This window comes from Lissotriton helveticus, chromosome 9 (genome assembly GCF_964261635.1).
Source record: "Lissotriton helveticus chromosome 9, aLisHel1.1, whole genome shotgun sequence".
Taxonomy (NCBI): Eukaryota; Metazoa; Chordata; class Amphibia; order Caudata; family Salamandridae; genus Lissotriton; species Lissotriton helveticus.
In genome coordinates this window covers 1,274,128,935-1,274,143,915 of record NC_136070.1, presented here as the reverse complement: position 1 = coordinate 1,274,143,915, position 14,981 = coordinate 1,274,128,935, and the positions used below count along the sequence as shown (strand labels likewise).

General features: G+C 42.3%; 1 protein-coding gene across 1 annotated transcript in view; it reads left to right on the top strand.

Moving 5' to 3' along the window:
• The window catches only part of TTLL3 (tubulin tyrosine ligase like 3), a 162,469-nt gene that overhangs the window by 85,518 nt on the left and 61,970 nt on the right, over positions 1–14,981 (top strand). Inside the window, exons 5-6 of the mRNA XM_078661848.1 lie at positions 3,071–3,180; positions 10,908–11,082. Of these exons, the coding sequence (XP_078517974.1) occupies positions 3,071–3,180; positions 10,908–11,082 (285 nt within the window). The remainder of the gene's footprint in view (positions 1–3,070; positions 3,181–10,907; positions 11,083–14,981) is intronic.

Below are 14,981 nucleotides of genomic sequence, written 5' to 3'. Positions count from 1 at the left end.
GCTCGACTGCGGAAACGCCCTATACCTTGGGGCCCCACAGACTACGCTCAACAGACTTCAAATCATCCAAAACTGCGCTGCGAGGACCCTCCTTGACATCCCACGTCGAGTCTCAGTCAAAGCCCGACTGAAGGATCTTCACTGGCTTCCGTTGAAAGCGCGGATCGAATTCAAGAGCATGTGTATTGCTCACCGCTCTTACTGGGGAACAGGTCCCGCCATCAACCACCCCCTGGTAAAAGCATATCATCCCAACCGCCCCCTCAGATCTGGGACCTCCTATCTAACCTCAGTACCTCGAATTAGAAGAGCCAGGTGTGGTGGCCGGTGGCTCTCCTACAACTTAGCCAAGATCTGGAACTCCCTCCCCCTCTCAATCAGATCAGAGCCCAAACTGCTTACCTTCCGAAAGCTTCTTAAAACCTGGCTTTTCAATAAAACATCTGCTTAATACTCTTAAAACCTCAAATCCAGCATTATACCTCTTCAGCGCTGGGACGCCTCTGGGTAGCCATCGCGCTTTATAAATTTTCTTTTCATTTCATTTCATTATCATGAGATGTGGGTGTTTATTGACATTTAGTGTACTTGTTGTGTAAGTGATGATCATGAGATGTGGGTGTTGACATTTAGTGTATTTGTTGTTGTGTAAGTGATGATCATGAGATGTGGGTGTTTGTTGACATTTTGTGTATATGCTGTTGTGTATGTGATGATCATCAGATGTGGGTGTTTGTTAACATGTTGTGATGATGCTCTTGTGTATGTGATGATCATGAGATGTGGGTGTTTGTAAACATTTAGTGTGGGTGTTATTGTGTATGTGATGGTCAGGAGATGTGGGTGTTTGTTGACATTTAGCGTGGGTGTTATTGTGTATGTGATGGTCAAGACATGTGGGTGTTTGTTGACATTAATCTAGATGCTTTTGTGTATGTGATGGTCAGGAGATGTGGGTGTTTGTTGACATTTAGTGTGGGTGTTATTGTGTATGTGATGGTCAGGAGATGTGGGTGTTTGTTGACATTTAGTGTGGGTGTTATTGTGTATGTGATGGTCAGGAGATGTGGGTGTTTGTTGACATTTAGTGTGGGTGTTATTGTATATGTGATGGTCAGGAGATGTGGGTGTTTGTTGACATTTAGTGTGCGTGTTATTGTGTAAGTGATGGTCAAGACATGTGGGTGTTTGTTGACATTTAGTGTAGATGCTCTTGTGTATGTGATGGTCATGAGATGTGGGTGTTTGTTGACATTTAGTGTGGGTGTTATTGTGTATGTGATGGTCAGGAGATGTGGGTGTGTGTTGACATTTAGTGTGGGTGTTATTGTGTATGTGATGGTCAGGAGATGTGGGTGTTTGTTGACATTTAGTTTGGGTGTTATTTTATATGTGTTGGTCAAGACATGTGGGTGTTTGTTGACATTTAGTGTAGATGCTGTTGTGTATGTGATGGTCATGGGATGTGGGTGTTTGTTGACATTTAGTGTAGATGCTGTTGTGTATGTGATGGCCATGAGATTTGGGTGTTAGTTGACATTTAGTGTAGATGCTGTTGTGTATGTGATGGTCATGAGATGTGGGTGTTTGTTGACATTTAATGTAGATGCTGTTGTGTATGTGATAATCATGAGATGTGGGTGTTTGTTGACATTTAGTGAAGATGCTGAGATGTGTATGTGATGGTCATGAGATGTGGGTGTTTGTTAACATTTAGTGTATATGCTGTTGTGTATGTGATGATCATGAGATGTGGGTGTTTGTTCGCATATAGTGTTTATGCTATTGAGTATGTGATGATTATGAGATATGGGTGTTTGTTGACATATAGTGTATATGCTGTTGTGTATGTGATGATCATGAGATGTGGGTGTTTGTTGACATATAGTGTATATGCTGTTGTGTATGTGATGGTCAAGAGATGCGAGTGTTTGTTGACATAATGGGGCCGATTCACAGAACTAACTTAAGACAAAATCCTAAACTTACTACTTTCGGTATTCACAGAAGTTAGGATTTTGTCTTAAGTTTGTCTTAAGACAGACTTAAGACAGACTTAAGACTGACTTAAGTTAGGATTTTGTCTTAGGTTTGTCTTAAGACAGACTTAAGTTAGGATGTTGTCTTAAGTTTGTCCTAAGACTTAAGTTAGGATTTTGTCTTAAGTTTGTCTTAAGACAAACTTAAGACAAAATCCTAACTTAAGTCTGTCTTAAGTCTGTCTTAAGACAAACTTAAGACAAAATCCTAACTTAAGTCAGTCTTAAGTCTGTCTTAAGTCTGTCTTAAGACAAACTTAAGACAAAATCCTAACTTCTGTGAATACTGAAAGTAGTAAGTTTAGGATTTTGTCTTAAGTTAGTTCTGTGAATCGGGCCCATAGTGAAGATGCTGTTGTGTATGTGATGGTCATCATGAGATGTGGGTGTTTGTTGACATTTAGTCTAGATGCTCTTGTGTATGTGATGGTCATGAGATGTGGGTGTTTGTTGACATTTAGTCTAGATGCTCTTGTCTATGTGATAGTCATGAGATGTGGGTGTTTGTTGACATCTAGTGAATATGCTGTTGTGTATGTGATGATCATGAGATGTGAGTGTTAGTTGACATTTAGTGTAGATGCTCCTTTCTGTAAGATGACCATGAGATGTGGGTGTTTGTTCACAATGATTGGATGTGCTGCTTTGTATACGATGGCTATTGGGTCTGTGTGTTTGTTGATATTGAGTGTAGATGCTGCTTTGTGTTTGGTTGTCATGAGATGTGGATGTTTGTTGACTTTTAATGTAGATGTTTTTGTGTATCTGTATGAGATGTGAGTGTTTCTTGACATTGAGGGTGGTAACTGTTGTGTACGGGATGGTCATGAGATCTGGGTGTTTGTTGTCACCGAGTTTGAACGTTGATCTGTATGGGATATGCATGTTTTGTGAGGTTGTTGTGTGTCTGTAGGCTGTTGTGTCTCTTATGGTTGACCAAGTTGAGAGAGAGCAATGCACAGGAGGGACAGTGGTTGTTTGTGAATGCTGATGGGGTGTGAAGTTTACCACATGGTCATTCTTATCAACAGGTCACACGGTGTCGCACTCAGATGGCCGAACCCGCAGGATCAGCTACGGTGTGATCATCAACACAGAACGCCTCAAGCATGCCAAACTCCTTGCAGAAAAGGCCATCAAGGTTTGGGGAAACATTCTGCTTTTGAGTCCTTCTACCCTGTCAACTGTCCCATTCACGTTGTGTGTGGTGTATGGTGAGGCTGTGATGAGGCAATGGGCACTTCAGAGCACTTTGAGATATTGCAGACACACAGGAATACAACCACATGCACGAACAATGCCAATTGTGTTGATGTTTGTAGAGAGAAAGGGTTTTTAATAAGCATACAGGAGAACTGCACCATGTGTAGTACTGTAAGACCCCCTAACACAAATAGCAGGTACAGGGCAGGAAGCAAGAGCAGTGCATGGGGCCTCCCACAGACACACAACAGGTACAACACAGATAGCAGCATTACACACTTCCTCTTGCACACAGAACAGGGACAGCATGGGCTGCAATGGTGCACGCTTCACTCGCAAGCACAGTAGCGTTAGAGCAGCAGCGTCAGCAGTGCAAGCTTCTTGACTTGCACAGACTAGAGACACAGCTAGCAGCCACAAGCTTATTTTGTGTATTGTATTGTATTGTAATTGCATTTATATAGTGCTTACTACCCCTGACGAGGCATCAAAGCGCTTTTTCGGTGAGTAGCATGCTACTCCGGAACCCATAAAGGATTAGTGTTCAATTAGTATAGTGAAATATGAAAGTAATGTAAGTGGTGGATACGCTAGTCAGTTATTTGGATTGAGAAGGATAGCGGAAGGATAGAAGAGGGAAAAAGGTTTGTATTTATATAGTGCTTGTTACCCCTAATGGGGTGTTGAATCACTTTTTTGGCGAGTAGCATGCTACTCCGGAGACCCATAAAGGATTAGTGGTGAATTCATATAGTGAAATATGCAAGTAATTTGAGTGGTGGATATTAGTCAGTTATTTGGAGTGAGAAGGATAGCGGAGGGATAGAAGGGGAAGAAAGGTTTGCATTCATATAGCACCTGTTACCCCTTACGGGTGTTGAAGCGCTTTTCTGTTGAGTAGCACGCTACTCCGGAACCCATAAAAGATTAGCATTGAAAATTAGTACAGTGAAGTATGAAGTAATTTGAGTGCTGGATATGTTATTCAGTTATTTGGCTAGTGAAGGGTAGGCGGCGGGATAAAAGAGGGAAAGAGGTTTGTATTTATATTGCGCTTGCTACCCCAATGGGTTTTGAAGCTATTTTTTGGTGAGTAGCACGGTACTCTGGAACCCATAAGGATTAGTGTTGAATTAGTATAGTGAAATATGAAAGTAATTTGAACGGTGGATATGTTAGTCAGTTATTTGGATTGAGAAGGGTTGGGGAGGGGTAGCAAAGGGAAAAAGAGTTAGCATTTATAAAGCGCTTGTAACCCTGATGGGGTGTTGACGCGCTTTATTGGCGAGTAGCACCCTACTTTGGAACCCTTAAAGGATTGGTGGTGAATTAGTATAGTGGAATATGAAATTTTAGAAGTGAACACGTTAGTCTGGTATTTTGATCGAAAAGGATAGAAGAGGGATTGAAGAGAGAAGGATTTAGATATAAATATATATTTTTTGGAGGTCATAGCAGTAGGAGGTGGCTTTTGGATGAGAAAAAGGGGTTGTGAAGGGGAAGAGTCAGAGGAAAGAGTTTAGAAAGATTTGTTTCGGGGGATCGGTATAAGAGGTGTCAGATAATGCAAGGAGGGGTAGAGTATGGCAGAGTCTAGAAATGGTTATTTGGGGATCATAGTAGTGGAATGGGGTTTGGGATAAAAGAGAGTAGATGTAGAGGATATATTGATAGATGTATAGGGTGAGAAATAGGGTAGTGCATTGGAAAGAGTAGTAGAAAAAAGTTTGAGATGAGTCAGAAAGTTGGGCTAGAAGATATATTGAGAGAAATATAGGCTGAGAAATAGGGTAGTGCATTGGAAATGCTAAATTAGAAGAACGTGATAAATATATAGATCCATAAGTACATTGAAAGTATATAGATGCATAAAGGAGGTAAGTATATGTAGATTAAAGGTATTGATAGAGGTACAGGATGAGAAATAGGGTAGTGAATTTGATATGATTTTACAGGAGAAAAGTAACAAACACACAGATCCAAGTACATGGAAGGTACATAAATGCATAATGGAAGCAAGTACATGTAGACCAAAGATGAACCAGAAAACACCGGTTTTCAATTGTTACTGTACTTTAGTTTTTCTTTTTTCAAACGTAATTATTCTACATGTTTATAGAAAGCAATTCACAAAGATCTGTACATATCTATAGTGAAAATGTATGCTTATATACAGTGGGATATGCTGTAAATTTCTGTTTGCGTATGGTGCTTATGTGGGGAAAAGCCAATTCTTGAGTAGTTTTCTGTAGATAAATTGGATGTCTGTGGACCTTATGTTGGGGGTAAAGAGTTCCATAGTTTGGCTGCTTGAACAGAGAAGGATGTGCCACCCATTGTTTTTATTCTTGCATCTTGGGATTTTGAGGTGAGATGCCCCTTTAGAGTGGAGGTTCCTTTGCTGAATGTGTTTGGTGATTTTATTTCTGATGAAGAGCGGTCCCATTCCATGTATTGCTTTGTGGGTGATACAAAGCTGCTTGAACGTGGATCTTCTGGCAACCGGTAACCAATGCAGGGCTTTCAAGGCAGTTGAGATGTGGTCTCACGGTTTGATATGCAAGAGTAGTCTGGCAGCTGAGTTCTGAATCCATTGTAGTCATTTCATGGTCGTTAAAGGTGATCCGTGGTAGAGGCTATTGGCGTATTTGAGTTTGGACAGAACAAGGGAGATTGTAGCCTGGACCTTGTGTGGAAATCCCAAATGAGGAAAAATTGGTCGCAGCGTTTTTATAGTGACAAAGCTTGATCTTGCTAGTTTGTCCACTTGGGCATTCATCGAAGAAATAGACACAGTACAGGAAGAAGGTGTGCAATATGCCACACAAACACACAACAGGATAAGCACAGGCAGGAAAGCCAAGCTTCCCTTTCACAGGGAGGGTCAGGCAGATTGTCACTTCTGTATCAACCCACTGCAGCTGGGTTAGAAAGAGTTTGGGAACAACCATGTTTTAAACCCTTTCCTAAATGTTAGTAGAGAGGTTCAAGTTGTAAGAGAAATGAGTGAGCATTCCGTTATTTAGCAGCCGAGACAGAGAACCCTACCCCCACAGAGGGGCATTTAAATTCAAGCACCCACATCAAAGCTGCTCCCACATCTCAGTCTACACAACTTCAACACAACTGACACTTACACCAAGCTTCTGAAAGATTTACATTTTCACAAAAGGGGAGCTTGTTTCTGAAAAACATAAACCTAATGGCCCCACCACCATAAGAGCTTTTTATGTTTACTGTCCCTCACGGACAGGCAGTGGCGGCTACTGAACTTTGAAAGTGGTAGGGCGTAAATACCTTCTTCAAATTTGATGAAGCAAGCACACAAACCTAGAGAGCACAACCTACTTCAAGGATTCTCCGCTGCAAACATTTTGTTAAACATTAGAACAAAATGTTCAAGTTGGAGCCCAATCGCTTCATTAATCTAAAGGTTTTGAAAGGACACTAATGACATTTTCTAGAATTGTTGTGATGGGCCAGTATGCCTTGTCTTTTCTAGGTATATAAAGACTCACTTGCTGCATTTGGTTGTATTAAGTGCATCACTCTACCATTTTGCCCTTTATCATTTACTTTACTAGGCCAGTTATAGCAGGACCAACTTGGCCCTTCAGCTGTCTGATGATGTAGCAATGGCTGTTGTACATGAGTCAGAAGACATCCCTCTTAGCGCTGCGTTGTACATAGTTGAGGTGGACAGGACAACAAATTAACAGGGATAGCTGGCTCGGATCTCAAATCCCATGCACGAGCAGAGCTGTGAACATATGTTTTGTGTAAATCACACAACAAACAACTTAAAATATGATGAAGTCTCTTAAAAGTTCATAAAAGTGCACAACAAACATTGTAAAATATGATAAAGTCTCTTAAAAGTTCAAAAAAGTGTATTTCTATAACACGTTGAAGCTTTGACATTAATAGGGCACATTATACCACTGAACTATTAAAAGGAATCATTTTGTACATCTGGCAGCCTGAACACACATGTTTGAATGTAATTTCTTTCATACACGATAATGAAATAAAAAGAGTTTTAGTTAAATTAAATAATTGACTAAGAAGACACAATTTAAGCTGCGAAGCCACGTTTATCCAGGTTTTCGGGGTTCCCGTTGTACAATTCAGTTAATGTGTATGTATTTGTCTTTCTTTATGTTAAGGTTTCTATTGACCTCTTAGTGAATTCTTCTGCAGTTTGAAAAATAGGTATTCTATGCATGTGGAGAGTAAGGGCCACTCGTATCATTATTTCAAGTAGCGATTACCTAATTACAATTTTCTCCAAATCGCACTTAGGTAATTGCAATTCCTAATGTATGAACCGCTTTTGAGTTGCATTAGCAATTCCTAGTGGGTCGCAAATAGACCTACCTCATGCATATTAATGAGGTAGGTCTCAATTTGCGACCCATTAGTAATCTACGCCGTCACGGGGATGGTGGCTCGCTGAGGTCAGCAGAACACCATGTCTGTTATTGCTTTTAAATAAAGCAGTCTTTTTTTATGCATCCTGAAAACGGGCCTGCATCACAGAAGTGACTCAGAAGCGGCGCAAATGCGTCGCACGTGCCTTGTAAATCTGCCCCACAATCTGTGTTGAGAAAGAAAGTTAAATAGGATTAGACCTCTATGGAGGTAAAGTGGGGTCACTGCAGACACTAAGGGGCAGATTTATGATGGGAATGCGCCACGTTTGCGTCACACAACTGCGGCGTAAACGTGGCGCATCCCTACGACCCATTTACAACGTGACGCATCTAGGCAGATGCGTCACGTTGTAAAGCCCTGCGCCACTTGTGGGCATTCCGGCGCAGGGTGGGCGTTCCGGGGCAGGTGCGCCTCGCAAAAGTGACTGAGTGAAATCTATAAGATTTCACTCAGTCACTTTCAGGCCAATGCTGCGTCAAAACCCTGCGCCTGCTTGAAGCAGGCGTAGGTCTTGACGCAGCATTGTAAAGATGGGGCACCCCCAAGCCTTGCTGGAGCTGCGTCGCGCTTGCGACGCAACTCCAGCAATGCGCCACCTTTACGGCACAGATGCGTCACGCATCTGTGCCGTTTTTGCCCCATGGTGCGCCGCATTGTAAATGCGGCGCACCATGGGTAGCGGAGCAGCGGCGCAAAATAACTGGCGCATCCCTGGGGATGCGCCAGTTATCATAAATCTGCCCCTATATGCTAACACTACGCATTGCAAAAAAGAAAAGCAACTCTGAAAATGACTTTATATACTTTTCATGCGCCCAGAAATTAGGAAAACTCTTAAAAATAACTGAAAAGAAACTGACCTGAATGCACCTTTCCAGTCAATTTTCTGCAGGCCAGCTTCTCCATAGATTGTCTCCTCTGCTTCTATGCGCCTTCCGAAGCCACGCCTCTCGAGATCAGAAGCTGATTTCTGACTGCCGAATCAGAAGGCTGGATGTGACTGGGGGCTGACCCTTCTTTACTCAGCTGTATCCTGACATTTTACAGGGCATGGGGCGACTGTGCCAACAAGCATTGTTAATGCATCGGTTTTGCCTATGTAATGAATACAAGAGCTGTTTTCATCAATATTCGTCCGGGAGAAGGAAAGAACTCTCTGACAGATAACACAGGAGGGGAGAGGATGTTGCACAGTGGCCAGAGCTGCTGAGTCAAGAGCTGGGGATCTCGGTTTGAGTCTTGGCCCGCTGCACAACGTCCTGTGATTCTATGCAAATCACTTAATCAGTCCGAGTGATATATTGTTATATAAATATAGAGCAAGAGTAAAAGGCAAAACATTATGAAAATATAGTTCCCCCAAAGCAGATGTTAACAGTATTTAGTAGAAGCAGACGAGGAACAAGCATTGGGAAACGCAGAAGAATATGCTACAGCCAATAGAAATGGTGGAAGATAAGTGGCACGCACAGGAACCAATGAGAAGCCAGGAAAGAGAAGAGGCGGGATGTACGTCTCTTTTAAGTTTATTTTAAAAACCATACATTTCTCAAGCACATAGCGCACGCGCTGTGCTGCCAAAACCTAAAAACACGTCACCGCCCGGGCAGGATGCTATCTTTAGACACGCTACACTACACTGGGCATGTGCAGCATATCGAATGGTTTGTCAATGTGAGTCAGGAGCTTAAATGAACAGCACTCCTCACATGAGCAGTCCATATGGACTCCGGCTCTCTCCTGCCCTGTACGTTGACATGCGCACTTTCAGCTGTGCGAAGCGCAGGCCTGGAAAAGTAAACAAACGAATTGTGAAAGCTGTCACTTTGTCTGCTTACATTCCTGTTGCCCGAACTCCAGTGTGCTGTTTCTTTTTCTGTAGATGCTAGCGTAGTGCCTAAACAGCACCCCCCTATGGACCAGCCACCTTTGCCGACAGGTAAGCTGGCGATGACAAAGAGCAAAAAAAGCCATCCAACCATGCGCTCTAAATTGTCCACTTCTTCCCACCATCATACTATGAAGCCTGTGACCCGAGACAAGATAAGAGCACTTGTACGTTCACACACGTATGACACTAAACATACAACACTACACGCTCCTCCAACCACACAGAGCAGCTTGCTATCCGTGTAGGTAGCACGTCCGCACCCCACAAAGGGGTTTTAAGCGCTAAATAAATGCTACAATCATGGATTTGAATCTCAACAGAGCCAGTTTAGCATTTAGCCCTTTCTAACTTGATTAAATAGATTACCGAATATTGGGTAATAATAGTGCCCATTGGTGGAACTGCCGTGAGGAAATCCAGTCTGTGTATTTTGTGCCTGTTAAAGGAGAGAACCTTGGCAGATGTGCCCCGGTGGTGAAGCACCAAAGGAAATAATTCATCCATGCAACCGGTGTCATCGATGCAGAGACCTACTTCCAAGTTCCGGCAACTATGATAGTTACATGCAGATAGAAAGAACTTGTTGTAGAGGAGTAGGGGCCGATTCACAGAACTAAAGACAAAATCATAAACTTACTACTTTTGGTATTCACAGAAGGCATTTAGTAGTAGTAAAGTTAGGATTTTGTCTTAAGTTTGACTTAAGTTTGACTTAAGACAAACTTAAGACAGACTTAAGACAGACTTAAGACAGACTTAAGTTAGGATTTTGTCTTAAGTTTGTCTTAAGTTTGTCTTAAGTCTGTCTTAAGTTTGTCTTAAGTGTGTCTCAAGTCTGTCTTAAGTCTTTCTTAAGTTTGTCTTCAGTCAAACTTAAGACACAATCCTAACTTTACTACTACTAAATGCCTTCTGTGAATACCAAAAGTAGTAAGTTTAGGATGTTGTCTTAAGTTAGTTCTGTGAATTGGGCCCACAATGTGTGGATGACTTGAATGCACATAATTGTTCTGTGGACTATTTTGTAGGCGATACAGATATTGTGACACCACTGTTCAGTTCATTATTTGTTCCTAGTTTTAATTTTCTGCTGCTTCAAAGCTCTCACCAGAATGTCTAGATGTTTTCTACATTTCTGCCTCTGGAGCCTCATCTTTACAAGCCAACCTGAGCCACCTTTTGTCCAAGGTGTGCTCTAGTGAGTGGGGTCTTTAGTCTGGGGTCCCCCAGTAGCTCTGCCTGCCTTGGGACCCAATCTCCTGTTTCACTGTAGTGATCCAGTGATCTCCTGTGGATCCACTGCTTGGGGTGTCTCAAACATACCTTCTCTATTCCACCAGCACAAGAAAATCTTCACCATCCACGGCCCGTACCCGGTGATCCGCCGCGCCCTCCGCAGCAGGGGATGGGTGGAAAAGAAGTCCCCCAAAGTCAAGAAACCTGCAACGAGGAAGGATAAGCCTGCTGACGAGGAAATGGATGACGCGGACGGAGACGACAGCGGGGACGATGACGGTACGTGACCTTGGACAAACTTCTAAAGTTTGTAATAGAGGGAATGAGGGGGCAGGGCTTCTGAGTATTTTTACATATATAAACAAAAGTGTTGGCATTAACAACACCCAATCACATGTTTTAGGACCCACGGGACATTTATGTTATTGTGCTCTCTGCTATGCCCTGTGCTCATAGTATGCTTTCTGGTGCATTTTTGGAAATGAGTCAGGGAATCATGCCATTTTGTAGGATAAACTCACCAAGTCTTACCAAAGGCCTGCCAAGGATTTTGCCGAACACCTTCCATGCCCTCCCGGCACCTCATATGCATGATGTCAGCCTATATATTTAGATATATGGTTTGGCGGACGGGATACTCCATCACAAACATAAGGGGATATTCCATCTGCCATATTACAAGTGCATTATAGGCTACACTGCTTACAGGGAGTTTCCAGGCACTATTGTCCCACAAAAGAATAACAATAAAGTACAACTTTTACCACACTCCATGGTAATACCATAGAATGATAAACAAAAATGGGGGGAGATGGGGGTAGACGTTAGGTTCATCCTCCAGACTGTGTATAGATAACTAATACCATAGAATGTACACGTGGCTGGACAACTTGGGCCCGCTTCACATAACTAAATTAAGACAAAATCCTAAACTTAGTACTTTTGATATTCACAGAAGTTAGGATTTTGTCTTAAGTTTGTCTTAAGACAAACTTAAGACAACATCCTAACTTAAGTTTGTCTTAAGTCTGTCTTAAGACTAATTTAAGACAAAATCCTAGCTTCTGTGAAAACCAAAAGTAGTAAGTTTAGGATTTTGTCTTAAGTTAGTTCTGTGAATCGGGCCCTGTGTCATTAAAAACCAAAATATCTCTGATGTCTGCATCTTTTGCACATGTAGCTTATTATAAATTAATCTGAAATCATGTGTTGCAAAATTATGATGTCCCTTGGTTTCAATGCATTGTTCACTGCAGCTGTGAATCATAAGATAACCCTGAATGTCAATTACAGGTAGCCAGGGGTTGCAGCTGGTGCCCATGACTCTCCTCCAGTCCCCCTGGCACTGCCATTGCCAGCGCTGGGCTCAGGGGTCACGAAGGCAGCTGCAGGAACAGAAAGCAAACAGGACCTTCACAGCCATATTTACTTTCAGTAGCTTCTGCTCCATGCTTTTCTCCTCACTCCTAGCAAGAAGGCTACTTGGGATACTGCAGAGTAAGGGTGGGATAAGGGATCAACCCTGTGACATCATTGGTGGCCAGAGTTGTGACGCCATTTCTGAACGCCCTGGTACTTTGGTGACTTAGCTCCCATGACGTACAATTCAAGAGCACGCCCTGGGAGTAGTGTTTGGTGAATGGAAACTTGTGCTTGGAAATATCTTGGGGCCCAAGGGAGGTAAGGATGAAAGTGGAAAGGTAAACAACTAAATATAAAGAGAGAATACAACAGGGAGGGGACACTGCTAGGCAGAATGCTTGAGGCTGGCTCCAGCCTTGGGTGGTTCCCCAACCTCAAGATGGAAGGATGAAATGAGAGGTAGAGGAAGGGGGTGGAGCAGAGAGTAAAATGGAATGATCGTGGTGGTCCGAGGAATGGTGCAAGCATCTTAGGTGTAACTACATTAGTGAAGGAGCACCCCCTATGCGCTAATGAAAAGGCGCTTTTAACCCTTTTCTAATCATTTGGGGCCAACAAGTTTTTAAAGGGAATAGAGATATATCAATTGGCAGTCAGTGTTTCTGAGTCAGTGGTTTTGCCCCTGGTTGCCCCCTGCTACCCTTATGTAACCGAATGTTACATTGCAGGGCACATTGAACCAGCAAATGTTACATTGTAGGGCACATTGAACCAGCAAATGTTACATTGTAGGGCACATTGAACCAGCGAATGTTACATTGTAGGGCACATTGAACCAGCTAATGTTACATTGTAGGGCACATTGAACCAGCGAATGTTACATTGTAGGGCACATTGAACCAGCGGATGTTACATTGTAGGGCACATTGAACCAGCGGATGTTACATTGTAGGGCACATTGAACCAGCGAATGTTACATTGTAGGGCACATTGAACCAGCGAATGTTACATTGTAGGGCACATTGAACCAGCGAATGTTACATTGTAGGGCACATTGAACCAGCGAATGTTACATTGTAGGGCACATTGAACCAGCGGATGTTACATTGTAGGGCATATTGAACCAGCGAATGTTACATTGTAGGGCATATTGAACCGGGATCAGTTCTTCAGATAAGGAAGGGTGAGGAATTTCTGCTTCTGGTTTTGGGGACATTTTGTAGGTAAACTGTACATTCCAAAGTCCTCAAAGCCGGGCCTCATGGTCCCAACAGAAGGACAACATTTAAAGATCAACCAGTCACGACGTGACACATAACAGGGAATTTTGACACGCATGCCAGTCATCTGTACGTATATATATTGCACACATATGTTGTGCTACATGTATAGATGAACAAACATGGATAATTATAGTAATTTCTACAAAGTTTAAGGAAGAATATATTGATGATTGGGGTAATTCATCTGTTCCCAGTTACAAATGAGATCATTAAGATACCAGCTGTTACTTTTTAGAAACATTAGGCACAAAAACGTCACAGGGCCATGATGACCGTCAGTGGCTCATGGACGGGTCACCTGGCACAGAGCTGGTGACCGTATCATGGATATGATTGGATAACAGAAATAACCTGTCAGCTTCTGTCTAATTTTACATTAAAAAATGTAGTCGAGGAAATTCATCACCACCAAAAAAACACGTGCACAAAACCTATTTAATAATAACTTGTTTTTATATAGCGCTTCAAGTAACACATGCTACTATTACCCAATTTATGGTTCTCAATTGCCAAATCTAGGAAGGATTGGGGTCTTCTCTCGGAGAGTTTGAGCTCATGACCTTGAGAACACCATGTTTGTCAGGGACGAGCGCTCCCCTCATTTGACCATCCTGGCATTATGGCACCAACTCTGCAGATTAGAGGCAAGCAGCTGATTCCAGACTCTTGGTTTGTATCAGTGTGTTTTCCTTGTGAGGTTGAGCCAACATGATGTTTTGCTATTTTGGGGGTCCCATGCCCCTAAAAGCAGCATACTCATAGCGGCCATTGACACTGGTCTGGCTCGCTCCTATGACCATTCACGGTGGTCCGTAAGGCAGCCGCCAACAGCACTGGCACCGCACTTCTGTCCTGGAATCCCAGCAATGTAGCTCGCCTCAAATTTGACCTCCCTTAAACTAAGGACATGCAGCACCTTTTTCACTCTGAAAGGGACACATATGAATGCACTGTTCATTGAGAGGGGGTCTATAAAACCATTGAGTTGGCTCAAAAGGTTTATATATGATAATGCTGTTTTATTTGTCAGTTTTATTTATCATTATTTTTCTATCTATTCTCTAGTATTTTTTTTGTTTTTGTTCTTTTATTTATTATGATGCTTTTATCCAAAGTGCTTTACTTGTTTGCAAAACAGTACACTAACGATGAATACAGATCATGTAGTGGCGCAGATCTAATTGCACGAAAACATAAAGCGTTATGTTAGCAGTTTTTTAAAACTGGCCATTGTAGAGGATGATCTGCTCTATGCCAGCAGTTCAGTCCATAAATTAGGAGCTAACAATATAAAAGAACAAAAGCAATATGATACGCAAGGACGAAGAGGTGTGGTCAGAAGACAGGGTGCAGCCCGCGCTGGAAACGAGATAGAGATGCAAGGATGCAAAGAGCTGGAAAATAAAAATCTTTAAAGACAATACTCAAAAAGCCTAAAGTGAAGGATAAACCGGTTCCTATCCATTAAAAGCTTTTTTTTAAACCTGAAAGTCAGGTTTTAATCATTTTAAACAGGAATTTGACTCGCACGAG